Consider the following 19,918-nt stretch of genomic DNA (forward strand, 5'->3'; position numbering starts at 1 on the left):
ACTTGCCCTCTAATATGTCTCTGTCAGTTGTCCTAACATCCTTATCTGATGGCATTGGACATTTGTTTGTGCTAGTCCACCAAGATCCAAGAGTCAGAGATGGGCCCCGCATAAAACTGGGCCTTGGAACGTGCTTGTCACAGAGCTACCCTCTGTTCCCTGTGTTCCCCTTGTTAGTCCTTTCTAGAAAACACATGAACACATACTTGGGTTTTTAAAAGACTCTTTATTTACCTTGATGTACCAGCGAAGGGAGAGATGGATTAACCACAGACCCACACAACCATACACCTACAACTAGGACTGTTGTGTCTCAGACTGGCCAGCTGAGCACTAACCCGGAGGACATTTAAGCTTTCCACAAACTGTTGATTATCACCTGGATCAGCATATATGGTCTTGATTTGAGTAAAAGGGTGTTTCTCAAAACCAAGAATGCAAAGAACGGACTTGTGTTCTTGGGGAGAACGCTCTTGCTAGTTGTTCTTGGAAGAATGAACTCACAAGATGACGAGCACACAGAACGCTGCTGACAGTTTGAGACGATGTGTTCTTGCTGGTATTGCGCAATAATACCCCCGCACAGACGCCGTCTGCAGTACCCAAACATAACGAGAATTATTGACGATAACAGCCAGGCTTTATCGCCCAAGCCTACCCTCAGCTCAAGGGATTACTCTACAACTGTACACTACAATGTAATGTATATTCATAAAAATAAAGCAACGCTTATGGAGATTCTCACTTTCGAAAACGTTTGAGCACATTTTCGATTCGCCATAAATTTTCGTAAAAATGGCAATATTTGAAATCTACACAGATTTCTCGCATAAAATGTTCTCAGAAGTGAATTTAGTGATGAAATAGCGTACAAAATTGTAGAAAAACGACTTACCGTATTGACCTGCCTCTCCTTCCTCGAATGCCGAAATGAATGCTGGGATATTTCTGCCGTCAAGTTCACACAAGTTACCAACCGATGCATCCTCGGTAAAATGGGTGTGTGTATATTGAAGTTGTTGTTTTCCTTAAGATTTTTTTGTTTTTTTGCATTTTTCATGATTTTGGCACCTGTGAGCACCTTACACTTTGCACTTTACTGGCTTGGGAGAACCTAAAATAAACATAAAACTGGCATTTAACATCCTCCATGTGTTGTTTTGAAGAACTCTGGCTGATCTGTGACAAAATGATTTAAACATGAATCTGGCTCTAGTTAAACTCACTAATGATCAAGTGACAATGGTTAATAGTCCACCAGAATAGAATAATGAGTGAATAGTGACTTAAATTTTGGTTTGTTCTTCACACAAATCTTTCATATTGATTTAGAAGACTTGGAATAGTGTACATAGTTGTAAGGACTACATTTATAATGTGTTTATGGTCCTTTTGCTTTCTTTTTGAAACTTCACAGCCCCAATCCGCATTCATTTAAATTATATTGATCAGGATTTTAGCTAAACTCTGCAGGGCAGTGGCACTCCAGGGCCGGATTTGCGGAACCCTGCATGACATTCTTGACCAGTTGTTACAGGAATACTAAAGTTATGATTTTGAAACTTCAGAAACTCACACTGTTTTTCATTTGATTGACTTTTGCATTTAATTATCCTTGTAACACACAGATCTCCAGGCCGAAACTATCCTTAATTTAAGCTTCTCAGGTATATTAGTGAGCATGCTCAAGAGAGAAAAGAGGAAAGTTCAAGATGTTACTTCCCAGCTGGCACAGTTACACAGTCAAAACCCATCAACCTGCAGTTCATCACGGTCACCCACATCCCTACAGGTGGAAGAGAGTGAAAAATGTGACACCTCTATTGATTACACACATGCTCATCACTTGATAACCAGAAAAAGGGGTGAGTTGCCACAAACCAAGATATTTATAGCCCTATATTACATGGCATTCGCTACATATTGCATGCTTTCAATTGCCTAACCACTCAAACAAAATGTGCAGATTCACTGCCACTTACTCAACAGGATAATAAAGCTGTTAAAAATGAAATTAGTCAGGCTTGTTTCATAAGGCAGTGTTGTCAGGTGTGCCATTGCAAAAAAAAATATTAAATTCCAAAAAATAAGTACAAATAAATGCTACAAATAAAAATAAATCATAGTGCTGTCAGGCTGAAACCTCATATCTCTATATTTCGTCATTTTTGTTTTATAAAATTAATGCTATTGACCAATAAAAAGCATTTAAAAGAGGTTGTGACTCAAAATCCATTGGCTCCTCAAACTGTCAGTCAAACCTCATAACTCCACCACGGCTCCATTTAGAATGTGCCACTTGCACAGTTTGGAGATCTCTGCTTGTTTGTGATGCAAGGATAAATAAAGAACTGATGTTTGAGTATTTACAGCGTTTTCTTTACTCAAGAAACACCATAAAGGCTGGCATTTTTTTGTATTTGAAGAGTGGAGAATAGTCTTAGTCTTTGCCATTTTGTTAAAGCACATATACTGTTTAAAATATCCTGTGCATAACGCTTCATCATTTGTATCATGAGATTTCAACAACAAGAAAACGGAGCGCCCATATTGCTACAATAAACTTTATATCCTGTAAGTTGATGAAAATGTAATGCTATGCCTCAGATGCGACTGTTCCAGTGACAGAGAAAATGTATCTGTCAATTACTGGTCAAAAAACTCCATTTGAGCGTATTTTCATAACCATAGCTATATAAAGCCACAATACCAACTTCAACGACAATGTTTAATTAAATATGAGGTTTCCGCCTGACAGCGACGAAATGTAAATTTGTTGTTTTATCATCACCAACAACATATCTACTTATATGACCTTATTGTGTCCCTACCTGACTTAAACTCAAGTTTCACATTAAATGTGAGCACTACTTATAATATAAAATCTAGTTTTAATATGCCATTTGAAGCAATGCATGTTTGTGCAATTTTTTTATATTTTATAGAGTGGTATGCTGTGGGATTTTTTACTTATCAAAACTGCTGTGTCAAAAAAATTAAAAAAGGTTGGGAAACACTGATATGCTACAAGAGCGATATGCTACATGGTCTCCCAGGGTAAGGATGCTAGGGCTTTGCTTGGGGTAGTGTTTTTTGTTCTTGTCTGGTGCTTGGTTTAGGAAAGTGCAATGTCTCAATCACAAAGTGCAGAAGCTTTTATTTGAAATAAAAAATAAATATAAAGTGATACATAAACTACCCTGAGGGCAGAAAAACACAGTCCAGACATGCAAAGACAGTGCTGGATAAACAGCACTTTGCAGGGTAAACAGTACCATCTACACAGCAAATCAACCACACCAATCTGGCACACAAGGAGAATAAATGGGGAATTAAATTTTGAGGGTAATGAGGGTAAAATTTTATTATATATAATGATATGTTCACATGACCTTATTAGAGACCATATTTGCATGATCTTGGTAGATAACAGTCTCATAACTTTAACTAACTACTGTATGCACTCTTCTCTTTCAGTGCCGGAATTATCTGTTGGTAAGCAGGCAGCATTTGAAGTCTTTCTGAAGGACCATGAAGACCGTTTAACAATTGAAGATAACAGGGCTGTCCTGCAACAAAGGTCTGTGTGTGCTTCAGTGTCAGGATCCTACCCTGACTGTCTTGTTATCTGAATTTTGCTTGTGTTTAGTGTGTCTGAGTTTGTTTTGTGCCTGAGAATATGTCTCTTTATTTTTGTCTGCCATGTGCACTTTTGTCAGTGTCTTGTCTTGGTCATGCCTCCTTGTTATCTTTTTATTAGTTGATTTACCCCACCTGCTCTTCTCCGTTACCCTCCTAGAGTCCTATTTCCTTCCTTATTTATTATCCCTGTTTGCTTTTTCTTGTGCAAGATTGTTGTGGTGGTTTTCCTCTTTTAAGTGCCTGCCTGTTCCTGTCAGTCTTACCTGTTCCTGTCAGTCTTACCTGTTCCAGTGTGGTACTCCAGCTTAGCCAGTTTCCCAGTGCCTGTTCTGGACTGTTTCTTTTTTCCACATTGCAAATCGGTTTTTGAGTCTACGCCGTCCATAACCCCTCACATGACAGAACAATCTGTCAACAAGAGGACTTAGAAAAAGGACTCCGCAGAGCTACTATAGGCGTCTTCCTATTCCCGTCTTCCAGCCACCGCTCGCCAAGCAGTGGAGAGTTTCAGCAAGCTCTTTTCTCTCCAGCTGAGGGGGCCACCGTTATGCACATATTTTGGCGACAAGGATACTGCTGGTAAAAGCGTGAGAGTTGTATGATGGAGTGATGGAAGAGAAAAGTGGCCGGCTAAGTGAAATATTGCAACTGTCGGGATAGTAGCGGCGTTTGATGAGAAAACACAGTCATGGGAAGAATACTGTGAGATTTTGGATAATTCCTTTTAAAGCAAATAGCATTGACAATGCTGTGAAGCAAAGAGCTATTCTCAGTTGGAGGATTTGTTAAAGAACCATTTCTACCCAAAGCTGAGCAAGATAGTTCATCGTTTCAAGTTTGACTCGCGCTCAAGGAGGCCTGATGAGACAATAACTAACTTTGTGGCTGAGCGACGCAAACTCATACTGGATTGTAATTATGGTGATATACTGCAACAGATGATGAGAGACAGATTTGTATGTGAAGTTAATGATGAACGAATCCAAAGAAGATTATTATCGGAACAAATTCTGACCTTTGATAATGCGCTGAAAATGGCATTCTCTCTGGAGGCGGCGGATTAAAATGCACAGAACCTGCGGAGTAATAGCATGGCAGCAGCATGTCACCAGCTGTGCAGCAAAGCAGACCGCAGAGTGAGCTGTGAAGAAGGGATGCAAGCCAGTGCAGCATTTAAGTCCTGTTATACAGTACATGCAAGAAAATACATCACTCCTGATTGTAGATTCAAAACAGAGAAATATATGAAAGAGCCCTGGACGACATCATTGCATTCTTTTGATACATTCACACTGAGTTGAATACAACCCATGAACATGCAAATTGACAGGCACAAAATTAAGCTAGAAATAGATGTTGGGTGTAGTCTTACCGTTTAAATGAGGATACATTCAAGGATTTGAGGAAAAAGTGGAAAAAACTCAAAACTAAGACAGACTGGAATGAAACTGGAAACTTATACGGGACAACAGATCGAAGTGAGAGACACTTGCCAAGTTGAGTACCAAGAGTACTGTGGAGTACCAAGAGTGAAAGAAAACACTTCCTATTGTTGTAGTGACTGGCAATGGTTCACACTTGCTGGTTAGCAGAATTAAAATTATCTTGGGACCAGATTAAGCATGACAGACAAGTACTGCAGATTCAAACAGAAGATTTTTTTTGTGGAGGGTACTGATGAAATACAGTGGGGACATTGGGGACATGTCCAAGTCTGGTGGTCCACTCTCCCTTTCACGACAGAGGAGGCTGTCCCTGTCAGTCCTGTCATGGCTGAGGAGGCCGTCCCAGACAGTCTTGCCATGGATCCTTCATTACACTCGTATTCCTATCTCTATTTATTCTGCCTTTGTGCTCTGTTTTGTGCCAGATTGCTGTGGATGTTTACCCTGTCTAGGTGGTCATGTCCTTTCGTGTCTGTTCATGCCTGCCGTTTCTGTGTCCTGTGTCCCAGTCCTTCTGCAACCTGCCCTGGACTGTATTAGATCTTCCTCAACCTTTGCTGCAGAATATGCACCATGCCTAATCAGCTCAACTGGAATCCTTGATCAGTGTTCGTTGATGTTCTAGATACATACAAGGATTTTCAAATGCAACATTGGTCTTTCTGGAAAAAAAATAGGGCACTTTTTGACAATTTGTCAATCGATTAGTATTTAATGATGTTCTCCTTGATCAGTATTCATTGATGTTTTGCATACATACAAGGATATTCACATTGGCCATTTCATTTTGCAGGTTTGTTGAAGCTAAGACACTTGGTGAGCAAGTTAACCAGATCAGGATCAGAGTCAGTAAGTAAACTCTACACCTTTTTTAGCCAGATTTGGACACTTGTCATTTAGCATACATTTAATCCAGTTTAATTTATAGGTGGTGATGCAAGGGGGAAAAAACAATATGTATATATATATATATATTTCAATAACATTTCAACAAACAATATTTCAATAAAATTTCAAGATCCAGGTTTAATATTTTAATATTAATATTAATATTTAACATTTTAAAATATTTAAAATATTTGGCTGTTTATTAGTACTTATAAAACCACATATTAATGCCTTATTCTGCATGACCATATTCTGCATCCCTTAAAGGGTTAGTTCACCCAAAAATGAAAATTACCCCATGGTTTACTTACCCTCAAGCCATCCTAGGTGTATATGACATTCTTCTTTCAGACGAATACAATCGGAGTTATATAAAAAAATGTTCTGGCTCTTCCAAACTTTGGGCCAATCCCAATTCTACCCCTTACCCCTTCACTTACCCCTTCCCCTCTGTTTTGCGTGTGCACGTGAAGGGGTAGGGCTGTCTCAATTCTCTTTTGGTTGGAGGGGTAGGGGTAAGGGGAAGGGCCAGATAGCCCTTGAAACGAAGATTTTTCGGGACCACACTTCAAACGAAGGGGTATGAGAAATGTACCTGCATACACCGGCTACAGAGGCAACATGACTGCCAATAATCATTTTCTTTGTCACATTCAATCTTGTGTTCATATTTACGGTCATGTTCTTCAAAGAAACAGTTGCAAAAAAATCGTTAAAGTTCGTTAACAATATGACGCGTGTAAAAAGCAAAAGTTTGAAGCGAAGTGGACGCGCGAATGAGGCAAATTCGCGTCCACCGCGCCGCACTAAACGCTTTATTCGTGCCGCAAGACCTCCAGACGCGTGTAAACGCGTCTTTTAACATTGAAATCACTCGCGCCAGACGCTCTATTCGCGTTTGGTGTGAACGCAGCTTTTAGGCGTCGAAGATATCGTCATCTTCGTTTTTTTCTGCAAACTTCAGAAGAAAAATACAAAAAATAGCTGTAACTCACGCAAGACTACAGCTGACGATGGCATCTTGGAAGTTTGTGATAAACATTGGCGCATCTCCTGTGACGTAGGCGCTAGCGACGATGTATAATGACATGTAACGGTGTAGTAGTGGTGTCCCATTTCTTAGGGGAATATTTTCACCCCTACGCCTTGCCACTCTGTTTCAAGGGGCAAGGGGTAAGGGTTAGGGGTAGGCGAAGGGGTATAAAATAGAATTGGGCCTTTATAATGGCAGTGAATGGCCGGTTTCTGTTAAAAGTCCATAAAAGTGCATCCATCCATGATAAAAGTGCTCCACACGGCTCCGGGGGGGTAATAAAGGCCTTCTGAAGTGAAGCGATGCGTTCGTGTAAGAAAAATATCCATATTTAAAACTTTAGCGACTAAGGGTGCTTTCACATCTGTAGTTCGGTTCATTTGGTCCGGACCAAGGGCGAAAAATGATACTTTGTAGTATTTTTTTCAGGCGTTTTGTTTCCTTTTCACACCACACTGATCGCTCTGGTCCGAATCAGTTTATGAGTTGATAAAACGAACTAAAATACAGTCTTGTGACAACATCCACATCACTCGTTGGCCAGATGTGTCTTGAACGCATTTCCATAACTGCACTTCGTTTGGTCAGAATTAACGTGCGGGAAAATTCCAACAGAACTCCCGGAAGTAAACAAAGAGGTGGAAAATCCGGCAGGCAACACGCCGCTGTTTACTATGGAGAGACGACTGCGTGGGCTAATTGTATCCCTGGTCATACTTTGTCTAAAGTGGTGTAGACAAACTATATAATATTTGAGAATGAAGCGAGGATGCGGCTCGAAAATAATGTTAATAATTTCTATCAGGCTCCGCACCTCCTCACAACTCCAAGTTTGTCCGCGAGCTGCCATGCTTAAAGTGCAAACTGTCAACAAACATTTCTCCTCATCCTATAATGCACAGCGCAGCTGAATACGGCAACTGGTTTAGTCCAAAAATGCGCTGTTCTTTGGCAGTTGGTTCTGTTCGAGTTCGGATCACGTTCTCACCACAAACAAACCGCTCCAGAGTTCGTTTCAAAGCGGACCGAGTCCGCTTTTGGTGCGCACCCGAGTGCGATTGCTGCATTCACACCACCCAAACGAACCGCACCAATAGGGAAAATGAACTCTAGTGCGATTCAACCGAACTAAATGAGGCAGGTGTGAAAGCACCCTAAAATAACTACCTTCCGGCAGGCGGCCTATGCAAGTCGACTTACGCCAAAAGAGTAACACTTGACGATGTATGAAAGCAGAAAATCTCAAATGGAGATCGCTAAACTGCAGGTTACTTGTTTGTCAGTGTTTTCAGATCATCAGCGCTTCTTCAGCATGTGCGTATGGTTGCCAGATTGCAAAGATTAAGTAAACCACCGGGTAGAAAATGTGTTCTTTTAAACGTACAGTATGGAATTTTTTTTCTCCACTAGGGGTCGCTGACGTCTTACAATAACAAAGGGGTAGTTTGATGACGCAACACATGCTAAGAATTATGGATCTTGTCGTCAACGTCAAGCCGACCGATCTAATAATGTTTATGGATGACTGAATACATCGATGCTTTTATCATGACTGTGATATGAAGCAGTTCGGGATTGCTAAGAGACAGCTATCAGCTCCACACGCGACGCGACTCCCGCGGATATAAAAGGAATGGACATCTCATTCTACCGAACTACACGCAAGTGCAGAATTACTACTCACAGGTCAGTTTATTAGACAAATTAAACTTGTGAGGTAATGCAGCGCTGTTTCACTTGGTCTAACATTACATTTAGCACACTAAACTGCATTTCAATGTGTTGAAATGTATGTGTTAGTTTGTTGTTCATCTGTATGAGACTAGCAGTAAGCTACATCAACATTAGAATAACATACAGATCATATTATAACATTTTATCATTGTTGAACTATATAACATTGATTAGTTTTATGTAAATGTGCTCACCTGTTTAATAAAGTACATGTAGAAGTGGTCGAAGTCTCGGACGTGGAGCTCTCGTTTAAATACTGTCTATGGGAGCTCTAGGCATCTCGAAAACACCGCACTGATATTGATTCTCGTTTTAGTTCTCATTTTTTATCCAAAGTCTGCTTGCCATGGTCCATAATGTTTGAACGAAACAACAACAGCGTGCAAATAGACATTGCGAACTACATTGTCCACGTCTGTCGCCTTGGTTACTATCAGAGGGCTCTGGTTCATAGCTCTGGTTACCATGGCAGTACGAGCGGAAACCAGAGACAACGCGGATATGACGCCATTGACTGCGACAAAGCGGAAATAAAGAAACGTGCCGTGTCTAAAAATTAAATTAAAATTTCTCCTGGTTTGAAAGTTGTTGGAAACAGTCGGGATAATGTAAGTACACAACTAAAAAATATATATAACATAGATATAGTGATTTTTGCTATTTTTAAAGCAAAAAAAAATACATATTGTGCCTTTAAAGGGATGGTTCAGAGTAATTTCAACCTAGGGTCCTTTGCACCATGACCTTGAGCCAAACACCCCCCCAGAAGCTTTTTTTCCCTCGGTCGAACATTATTAAAGTTAGAGCTTATTTAGAGATATCAGCCGAATGGCTTAGTGCAGGCACTAATGGATCCAAGGTTGTATCTTGTAAATTCGACTTGTGAGTCAAATCTTCTGACACTGCCAGAATTTCGTCGGAGGTAAAATTTTATTGCAAACTAACGATTAAAGACTTCAGATTTTAGCCTAGGATCAGAGGTATCTTTTAGGATTTGCTAAATTTGTCTCAGACGGCCAAATCGCACAGTGTGCATCCGGCTTAAAAAAAAAAGGTCATCAACGAACATTTTTTTTACGTATACGAAATTAACACTACTTTCTTTTGAAAAGATGGTTAGCTTCTTTGGGGTTGAACGGAGGTGCGCTCACTCAGTTGGTTAGTAAGACTGCCACACAAGTCTTTCTTTTGCTCTGGGACATATTTTTCAAATCGCATCCACATCGCAACCTTTTGCAATTAGCTAATCGCAACGTTTCAAATTGTGATTGTGATTCGATTTTGATTAATCGTTCAGCCCTAATAAACAGTGCTTTATTTTTTTCAGCTACAGTAGGTCTATTTAAAGGGATACTTCACCGTTTTTTCATATTAAACTATGTTATTCCCTTAACTAAGACGAGTTGATACATACCTCTATCGTCTCAGTGCGTGCACTAAATCCCTCTGTCTTGCGGCGAAACTTTGTTAGCCCAGTTCATTTAATATGGGCCAAGCAGAGAAGCTACCAAACACCTCCACGTTTTCCCTATTTAAATACAGTTACTCGCGAAGTGTAACTCGACCTAGGACGGTGACACAAAACAAAACGTTGCGCTTTTCTAAGCGTGTAAAATGGATAACTATTTTGTATGGCGGAATACCATAGCAAGTGCTTGTAAGCACTTCGACTTGGCGCAGTAATATCTTCACTAGAGGGAGCGGGGGCCGGTGAGAGGATTTTTCACGAGTGAAGATATTACTGCGCCAAGTCGAAGTGCTTACAAGCACTTGCTATGGTATTCCGCCATACAAAATAGTTATCCATTTTACACGCTTAGAAAAGCGCAACGTTTTGTTTTGTGTCACCGTCCTAGGTCGAGTTACACTTCGCGAGTAACTGTATTTAAATAGGGAAAACGTGGAGGTGTTTGGTATCTTCTCTGCTTGGCCCATATTAAATGAACTGGGCTAACAAAGTTTCGCCGCAAGACAGAGGGATTTAGTGCACGCACTGAGACGATAGAGGTATGTATCAACTCGTCTTAGTTAAGGGAATAACATAGTTTAATATGAAAAAACGGTGAAGTATCCCTTTAACAGTAGCATTCAAAAAAGAAATGAAGTCTTCACTCTATAAATTAACTATAGACTAATTAGTTAAATAGATTAAATGTATTCAGTCAAGCATTGGGTGATTGTTTATTTTCTTTTGTTGTTCAAATAAAGGGGTCATCGGATGCAAAATTCACTTCTATATGGTGTTTACATATAAATGTGTCTTTGCAGTGTGTGGACAAAACAACCATACAATGAAAAAAATCCAATTTTCACGTGTCTTTATTTATCTCCTTTCACATATTTCCCTCACTTCCAGATGAGCTGAAGATCCAGCTGAAAATTAGACGAAAGCAAATGGCAGCCCAAGGTTGGTGACTTTCAAAATACTTAAGTCCTCTAGTCATTCAATATTACATTCTTTTTTTTTTTTTTTTTACCACATCCTCATCCTTTTCAGTCAAAGATGGGTCAGTTTGTGCAATGGGTCTGGCAGCAGTTTGAGCTCTGAATTAGTTAATAATAATAATAATAAACAAACTTTGAACTCTGCTGTTTCTGAACTCTGCAAAAAATATATAGTGAAAAGGCTATATACGCATATTTATTGATAGCACAATATTTTGCAATATCTGTTTTACAGTTTTATTACATTTGCTAGGACCCACACAACCACCACCAAATTTGTATGTACCTACAGGCCAATTTTCACATAAACAATAGAGAGGTGTCATTCTTGTAAAGAAATGTTTTCAAAAGAAACATTGTACAATCTAGGGATACACTAAAATACCACATCATACACATTTTGCACTACTTGATATGTCAATTTAAATGTTTTTAACCTTGTATGATATGATACACAAATTATTGTAAAATTCATGAATGAAATAATGCCGTTGTGCGTCTTTCAGATATCAGAGCTTTGACAAGAGTGATATGAACTAAGATAGACTACATTATACACATTTTCTACAACTTGAAATGTTTATTTAAATATTTATGGAAGAAAATTAATGACAAATGTTTTTGAAACAAAAAAAGCTTGTTGAATTGCACTACTTGAAAAAATATGCATTGCAATAACCGTGCTTGACATATTTTTAGGGCTTGCATTTTTATGGGCTAAAATTCAACATGGTTGTATATTTAAGCTGTGAATATTTAAATTTAAAACATTTCACACATTTTTTATTATTAAAAAAATTCAATAATCCATATTCAGATTTCACTTCCAAAATATTAATTATGTTTAAAAATACAACCTATAATATTCAACAGGCAATTTTCAATCAATTTTATTTCGCTTTACAAATTAGCTTCCACAAATTAAGTGGTTCAAATTCTACAGAAAATTCAATGTTTCACATTCGGGAACTGCAGGAATAGCAGTAGATTGTCGATTGATAATCTCCATAGCTGTTAGTCGACCTCACCAGCAGGTGGTGCAAGCGTATGACGAAATCCAGAGCAACGGGTAGAGAAAGTCATTCATATATTAAAACGGATTTGCAGACATGGAGAAAGCAGCAAGTTTATGTGATGATTATCAGGGACAATATGAATGCGTAAAAGATGATAAAGACAAATGCTGAGTTTATGTTTAATTCAGTGTCTTCACGGTTACTTTCCCTGTGTAGCCTACATGTAAGCAGCTTTCTCTACCGTGAACGAGATTATGTTAATATTTCCCGATGCTGATGTACAGATAAAACGTTAAATCAGAGGTAGACATACATTTCTCCAACAATATTTGGCCAACAAATAAAACATCAGTGTTTCGCAACTTACCTGTGTTGTCTCCTTCTTTATAATGACAGTAATGAATGTGTATGAAGTGTTTTGTAATTTTTAGTGCATTTTGATAATGAAATTTACTGCTGTGCCAAGCTGAAAGTTGGTAAAGAAAACTTTGTGAAGAGTTTAAAAAAAAAAACCTAAAGCCTGGTTCACACGGCAGGATAATTAGGCCGATTTTAGCCCCGATTCACCCCTTCCGACAATCTTAAGGATGCTCCGATTATCGTAAAATAATCTGATCAGATATTCCTGCCATGTGTGGTGTGTTAAGGCTGCTCTCGTCTGCTTGGAAGGACGTCGGGAACCGCTCTGATCTCAAATCGGGGATATCCAACATGTTGGATTTATTTGGCCCGATTTCTCCTCGTGTGTGGTGTCCCCCGAGCACGCAGCCTGTGGACTATGGAGTGTAGCCAATCAGAAAGCGAGGTGACAAAACGGCGAGGAAGCACCGGGAAACATAATCAAAACAGCCGGCAGCATCGCGCACCAGAAAGTCCGGTGGACGTCAGAGATCATCGGCTTTCTTTTGATAAAGTTTTTTTTTTCGGTTAAAAACAAACTACAAACTATTGCCACTGCATCCTCTTCGTCCGCCATGATTGTTTACTCTGAAGTCACGTTTGATCTCGAGGTATTTTGCGAGATTTCCCGTCTGACCTGGGAATGCTCGGGAGTCAAATCGGTTCGTGTGTGATGTGTTGATTTTGCCGTGTGGCTGCGCACCACACACTGTACGACCAAAACTGTTAGACCCGTGATTTTTTATCCCCGTGTGTGGGGTCTCTCAGGTTTGGAAAATCGGCCGACAATTTTAAAATCGTCCCGTGTGAACCAGCCTTAAGTTACACATTTCTCAATATTCCTTATCGACCTAAGTAATGAAGAAATGTAGCCTGGCTAACGTCAGACCTCTTTCTCATTGAGACGTGGTCTGGGAACCACATTTTCTCGTATTTGAGGCGTGGTTTACGAATGCCCAGAGCCGTTTATTGGACGCTACGAATGTCTATCAAATGCGCCTGTACGTAGCTCATAGCCAATCGTTTCAATTATACCAGATGATTTTGGGAGAGCGACAGAAATTCGACGAGGAAGAAGACGAAATAAACTTGCATTCTAAACTACTTAGAACCATGCTTAGAACACTATCTAAGGCTGCATCGAAAGGTAACTTCGCGTCTGCTGCCATGTTAGATCCATAGATAAAAACAAACTGCTTCGGTGTGTCGCATAGACGTTGTCATCGTCTTGCTGCTCCCTCCCCGTTCTGTGATTGGTTCCCTTGCTGAGGCGAAAATCTAGCCCATGGAATCCAGGCTGCCTAGCAGCGTGAATAAAATCGTGCTGCGCATAAAGCAGCATGGGGAAACCCAGGCTAGAAGAAATGTGTCCTAACGACTGAAAAAAAGGAAAGAAAAAAACTGTAATAAAGCAGCACAAAATAATGGAACTACTCACCCATTATTTGATTTAAAATATACAGCAAATTGAGGTTCTGTCTCTACTCTGTGTTAGTGAATCATTGAAATACTAATTTGTCTTTTGTTTCATGTAAGTACATTATGGAATAATTCTCATTTGACTCTATGGATAACAATTTTATATTCTGCTTTGGTGTGTTGTGTGTAACAGGGGTGTTACACTCCCGTCTCGGGATAATACCTTAGCGCCACCATGCAGAGGACTCTCTCTCTCACGAATATTAGTCACACCTGTTTTCTATCTGCCAATCACCGACTATTTAAGCACGGTGCTCAGTGTGAAGTTTTCTTTCTTTTTTTTTTTTTGCCATAGGTAACAACTCTGAGGGGTTTCCCCAGTGCAATTTCCCTTTTGTGTATGATCTTGCTTGTCTACCTTTCTGCATTATTCTGCATTATTGCCTCATAGTTTCTTTAGACTGATTATTTGTGTTTTGACCCTGCCTGTTCAACCAGATGTGAATGTACTCTCTGGGACTGATTATCTGTGTTTGACCCTGCCTGATTTACTATGCTATGGTGACTTCCACACTGTTATTGCCATTTACCATTGTTTGTTTAATAAAAGTTCTGAAAATGAATAGGAACATGCATTTGCCTGGCGTTCTGCAACCAGAATCCGACCAAACAATTAGATATTGGATTTCGCCGATAAAAATAATTAGTAAAATCTGGCTGATAACCATTTTGTCAGTCGATAGTTTCTAAAACGAATAAACTAAATGAAAATTTGTGCAAAAAATTATTATAAAATTAACAATAATGTCTTAACAATAGTAATGTTTTGATGCTGTTACTGTATATTTTAGAACCAAAGATTTCCAACTGAACCCTCGGAATAACATAATGACCTCAACAATAAATGATGGGTACCTACTGCTACTGGAGTCGGTTTTTCCAGATAACTGTTAGTTACTTATAGAAATTATTGGTCCCAATAAATCAGTAAAACCAATATCAGTTGGCCTCTACAAACAACAAACCCAATAAGTACATACCTTTTTAATATGTGTTACTGTAAATATTTAACACAACAGAATTTCTGGAGGACCTAGCCATGCTTTCCATTAGAATTCTTGAGTATTTTGAGTACTGGAAAATTTGTCAAACTTGTTGTTGTAAAGCAGCTGTTGTGACAGTGTGTTTAAAGTTATTTAAATAGTTCTGGATTATGTCACTTCTTATTGTATACCTTTATTCTCTTCTCTTTAGTCTTAACAGGAAACCAAACAGAATCAGAGTCAGACTCTGCTGAGGAGAGAATCCTTAACCAGATAGAGGAGCAGAAGAAAAAGTGTGTCTCATTTTACTACAAAATTATCTGTAATTCACTCTGCAAACCTTATTTGATCTTATAATCTACAAGTAACAGTTTAAAAAGTTAAATTTATTTTTTTGAGTGTTATGATCTTTATGAAATATGTATTTTATGCATTACTCACATAGATTTTTTTCTTTATAGTTACAAGATCACATCTGGATGTTTAAAAGGGTTGAGGACAGAGATTGAACATCTACAGCTGTTGCGTGAAAAGTCGAAAGTGAAACTCCAAAGGGACTTCGAGAATTGGTGGATCCAGGAGGGTGCTAGACTACAGGTTTTATAGTTCACAATATATAGCAGCATGCTCTGTTACTCCTTGATATTTTGCTAGTTAGTAACTTTACAGTTCAGTCCAGATTTCTCTGAAATGCAATGATTAACAATATGTCACTAGCTCAATTTCTGGGTGATTACATGTGACAGTTTGTGGTCATTCTTCACTTTGACTGTCATGTGGTCTAAGCTGTACAGCGCTTGACTTGTGTGAATGTGCTTTGTCTCTCTGTCAAGTCCAAACAATATTTCTTTTAACAAACTTCCAAAGAATAGAAACCATCAGGGGCGTGTAGTCCATGTAAGCTGCGAGTGCTCTGATCCAAGCCATTCGTGAACTTGCTAATTAGTATTATTAACACTATAAATTCCCTTGTTTGAGGTGTACCATAAAGCTTACATGATGATAAAATTGCGGTAGCGTCTGCCTTGTTGTTAAAAAAACAACTTTCAGGATTTACTTAAGACACGCAGTGAAAAATTAGTGCGGAAAAGGTGTTGGCACAGTTATTTTTGCGTATGTATATAGGAGTTTCCCTTTCAGACTTAAAATGTATGGGAGGAGAGTATTTAAATGAATCATGCAATGTGATTTACTAAGGTTTGCACTAGTCAATTTACTTGTATTTGCGCCATTATTTACTACCCAAAAAAAGCCTGTCTTAAACAAGACGCTAATTTGTGCAGCTCTTGGTAGATTGCGTTGGTCATTATGGAAATGATCCGGCTGCATCTGTGTTCCTTCATTTGTGCGTCATTAGTAAACGCACAGATTGTTTGGACTCCCACGGGGATTTGGGGACCCGGATCAATGGTCCCACCTCCATCACTGGACACCGGTCCTGGAAATGACCTGAGTCCCCACATCTCCAGCAGGCCGGCCTATACCTTCCTGCCTCCCTGGCGGCGGAAAGTTGACGATGTTGTTCAGGCGAGTGGCCGACTCGTTGAAGGATGGCCCGTTTGAGATCGTCATAGGCCAAGGAGGTTCTCTACAGGTAGCTGTTGCGCCCCTGTGCCTCTCCGGACAGCAATGGAATCAGGTGCACCGGCCAGTGTCCGACCACCACATACCTCTGCTGTTTTCTCAGAGAGATCCACAAATGCCTCCAAGTCGTCTTGTCGACCCATCTTCACCAGCGGCGACCTCCCAGCCAAGCAAGCTCCGAATGACCCGCCGAGCTTCTTCCTGCATTTAGACCAGCATGCAGGAGTGATCTTCCTGCTCAATCCTGAGGTCCATCAGCGCCAGTTGAGTCTGGTGAAGACTAGGGCTGAACGAATAATTGCAATAAAACCGCACGCGATTTGGCAAAGGCTGCGATTATTTTATGCGCAGCTTGTCAGTGGAGTGCGGCTGATTGGTAGTAAATACTGCCCCATTTGAACGCTAGAGGGCGCTCTCATGCAAACACGATAAATATGCCCCGCCGCAGAAGTACAATAATGCGCATCATTCCAGGAAATCCCTATCGCTGTAGCTGAATCAACAGAAGATTGAAACGCTTTGATTAAACATGACTTATAAATACACGACTGCCTTTTCCTGTGTAAGAAGGCACATCATCTCACAGAAGGATGCTCAACTGTCATTATGAAGTGAGTTTGGAGTAAATACATGTTATTAAATGTTGTCTGTTGTTGGACAAGAGGTTCATAAATGCTTCTCATGTTTTGGAAAGATGTTTGACGCGTGTTGTTTTTTCAAATGCACGTTATAAGTGACTCAAACTCCCAGTGCTTTCAGATGGAGCAGCATTTACATAGCCGTACATCAATGACAAGCTGCGCATAAAAAAATAATCGCAGCCTTTGCGATTTTAAAATCGCGATAAGCCATCTCGATTAAGTGCGATTACATGGAAAGTGCGATTAATTGTTCAGCCCTAGTGAAGACTGGCGATTGACTTGACAAGCTCCGCAATTGGCGTTGGTTGAGCTGGCTGCATGGTGGCGTGCTGAATTCTTTGTCGTGGGTTTTGGGCACTAGTGTAAACAGTTCCAAAAAGGACTAAGAAGTCAGTGTAAAGGAAACAGGTCAATTTAGCTCAAAGGGAATTATTAATTAATTTAAAGCATCAGTTTGCTCAGACTGAATGGAACCCACTTCATTTATAGTCCTAGATTGTTGTTTTGGGGTCTGAAGTGTGGAGTTGAGGTTTTTGTGTGGAATTATATTTGAACGAATCATCTGGAAGATTCATTTGTGTTTCGTTCGCCCTCAAATCCAACATCAGGGTGGCGAAAAGTCCAAGTCTTTAATCAGTGTCCAAAATAAACAGAAAATAAATCATGTGGGGCTCCTGCCACGCACAACAAGCAAACACACAATAATTATTCCGGGTGTTAAAGTCTCTCTCATTCTCCCAGGTCTGTGGTACGCTTATATCCCATCTCTCCACCAAATTAATTTTTTACATTTTATATTTATTATATTATACTTTTTTGAATTCTTAATTTAAAAAATATATATACTTCCAGCATACTGTACATTTAAAGGGGTGGTAAAACGCCTTTTTTCGAAGGCTTGATTGTGTTTGTGGGGTGCACTGTAACATGTGTTCATGCTTCGTTTTTAAAAATTCGCATTGTTTTTCACATATTTAACCATTATTCTACACTGCTCTGTCCCTCCTTGTAAAAACGGTCGGATGATTTCAGCGTTCCCCCCCCCCCCCCCCCAGTGTGTTGTGATTCGCTAACCGCCAAGTGCACGTTGTTTGGAAACGTCAGCCCCTTATCTTTACCGGTAGTTTGTGCTTCAGTAAACAACGGCGTCAATATTGCCATACCAGTTTGAGCCCGAATCAGCCCCAGAGAATGTTAGTGGAGAGGATCGAGCAGAACCTGTTCAAGAACGGCTGTTAAAGGACGTTTCAGAAAGGTAACAGTTATGTTTTTTAAGACTGCAGATCGCTATATGAGACTGTTACTTTTGTATATTTAGAACGATTGTAGCTAAATATCTGTCGCCTGAACTATTAATCCAATACGAACACTAAACATTGGCTTTACAACAGTAGCAAAATCAAACACAAAACCATGTTTAGCATGCCTGTAGATAAACAAGCATGTAACGTTAGATAAACAATACATAAAAGCTATAATCAAAGAATAATTTACACTGATCACATAAACGACAACACAACAACCACGAACATTCCAAGTTCGCTGCGCTGGTGATATTAAACAGAAGTTTGTATGTGTTTGTCGGATAAGTATGAATTAACGTTAGCATTTAACAAACTGGTTTGTGGAGCCAAACAGCGTTGTCCTTCGTTTACTTCCTTGCTACAACGTACAATTAACAATACGAACTATCACAGGAAAACACAACGACAAAAAATAAATCATACTAACAGGTTGTGGCCCGTAAACAGTTTCTGTTTTTAAAGTTGGAACTGCTCCATCTTTCAGTACTAGCCGTTGTGCGAATCCTTCATCGGAGGAGGGGTTTATGTAAATATTGGGTTAGTGATGTCAGCAAGCCCGCAGGAATGTCGTGTAGTCCCTACTGGCCGTTTTTTGTAGTTCTTAGAAATTGATTTCTTTAAAAGCAAATATCTCCCTTTGCTTTAAACTTTGAAAGTTGTAACTTTGCAGATGTTGTTTATGCTCAAACAGCAACATTACACACTAACTAAAGTTAGAAAAGTGAAATCGTGTTTTACCACCCCTTTAAATTGACACCACCCATGGTGTTTCTTATTTGTCGTCTCTGATTTAGATCAGGGCCCGGTTTCCCGATAACGCTCACTCTTAGCGTGCTAAGAAGACTCGAAAGATATATCTTACCAAATTTGTTTATGTTCCTAAGTGTGTTCCCCGAACTATACCTTAGAAAGCTGCTTAAGATATACCTTCTTACGTGCGACGTTACCCGGCGCTGTCCGTGGCGATGGTGCTGAATTGGTTGAAATCGATGGCTCGAGAATCAATTATTCTCTCGTGCAGGGGCTGTTTATGTGAGAAAGTGGTGTTCTTTATTAGAGAAGCACTTCAGAAATAGTTGAAATTGCATTTATTATGATTATTGGATATTATAAAAAATAATCCAAACTATAATAGCCTATAATAACCTAGCCTACATATTTAAAAATTGTAACATATTGCTGCCACAATAACCTTTTCAAAAATGTACGTGCCTTCTTCTCTTTCCCATTTTTGTTCGCTGAGGTGGAGCTGCGATGAAATATTGTTCTTGGAAATACTTTCCAGCATTTTGAGTAATAAAAGTTTACATCTTGCGTACGGTGCT

General features: G+C 39.5%; 1 protein-coding gene across 4 annotated transcripts in view; it reads left to right on the forward strand.

Moving 5' to 3' along the window:
• The window catches only part of kif6 (kinesin family member 6), a 166,574-nt gene that overhangs the window by 114,338 nt on the left and 32,318 nt on the right, over window positions 1-19,918 (forward strand). For all 4 annotated transcript variants that reach the window (XR_014199205.1, XR_014199206.1, XM_082143467.1 and 1 more), the window contains 6 exons: window positions 1,668-1,865; window positions 3,478-3,580; window positions 5,881-5,936; window positions 11,099-11,149; window positions 15,276-15,357; window positions 15,526-15,661. Coding sequence is in view for 2 of the 4 variants with exons in the window: in XM_082143467.1 (XP_081999593.1) it covers window positions 1,668-1,865; window positions 3,478-3,580; window positions 5,881-5,936; window positions 11,099-11,149; window positions 15,276-15,357; window positions 15,526-15,661 (626 nt within the window). In the remaining 2 variants the exon portion in view is untranslated. The remainder of the gene's footprint in view (window positions 1-1,667; window positions 1,866-3,477; window positions 3,581-5,880; window positions 5,937-11,098; window positions 11,150-15,275; window positions 15,358-15,525; window positions 15,662-19,918) is intronic.

This window comes from Leuciscus leuciscus (assembly GCF_965113295.1).
Source record: "Leuciscus leuciscus genome assembly, chromosome: 17".
In the NCBI taxonomy this organism is placed as follows: domain Eukaryota; kingdom Metazoa; phylum Chordata; class Actinopteri; order Cypriniformes; family Leuciscidae; genus Leuciscus; species Leuciscus leuciscus.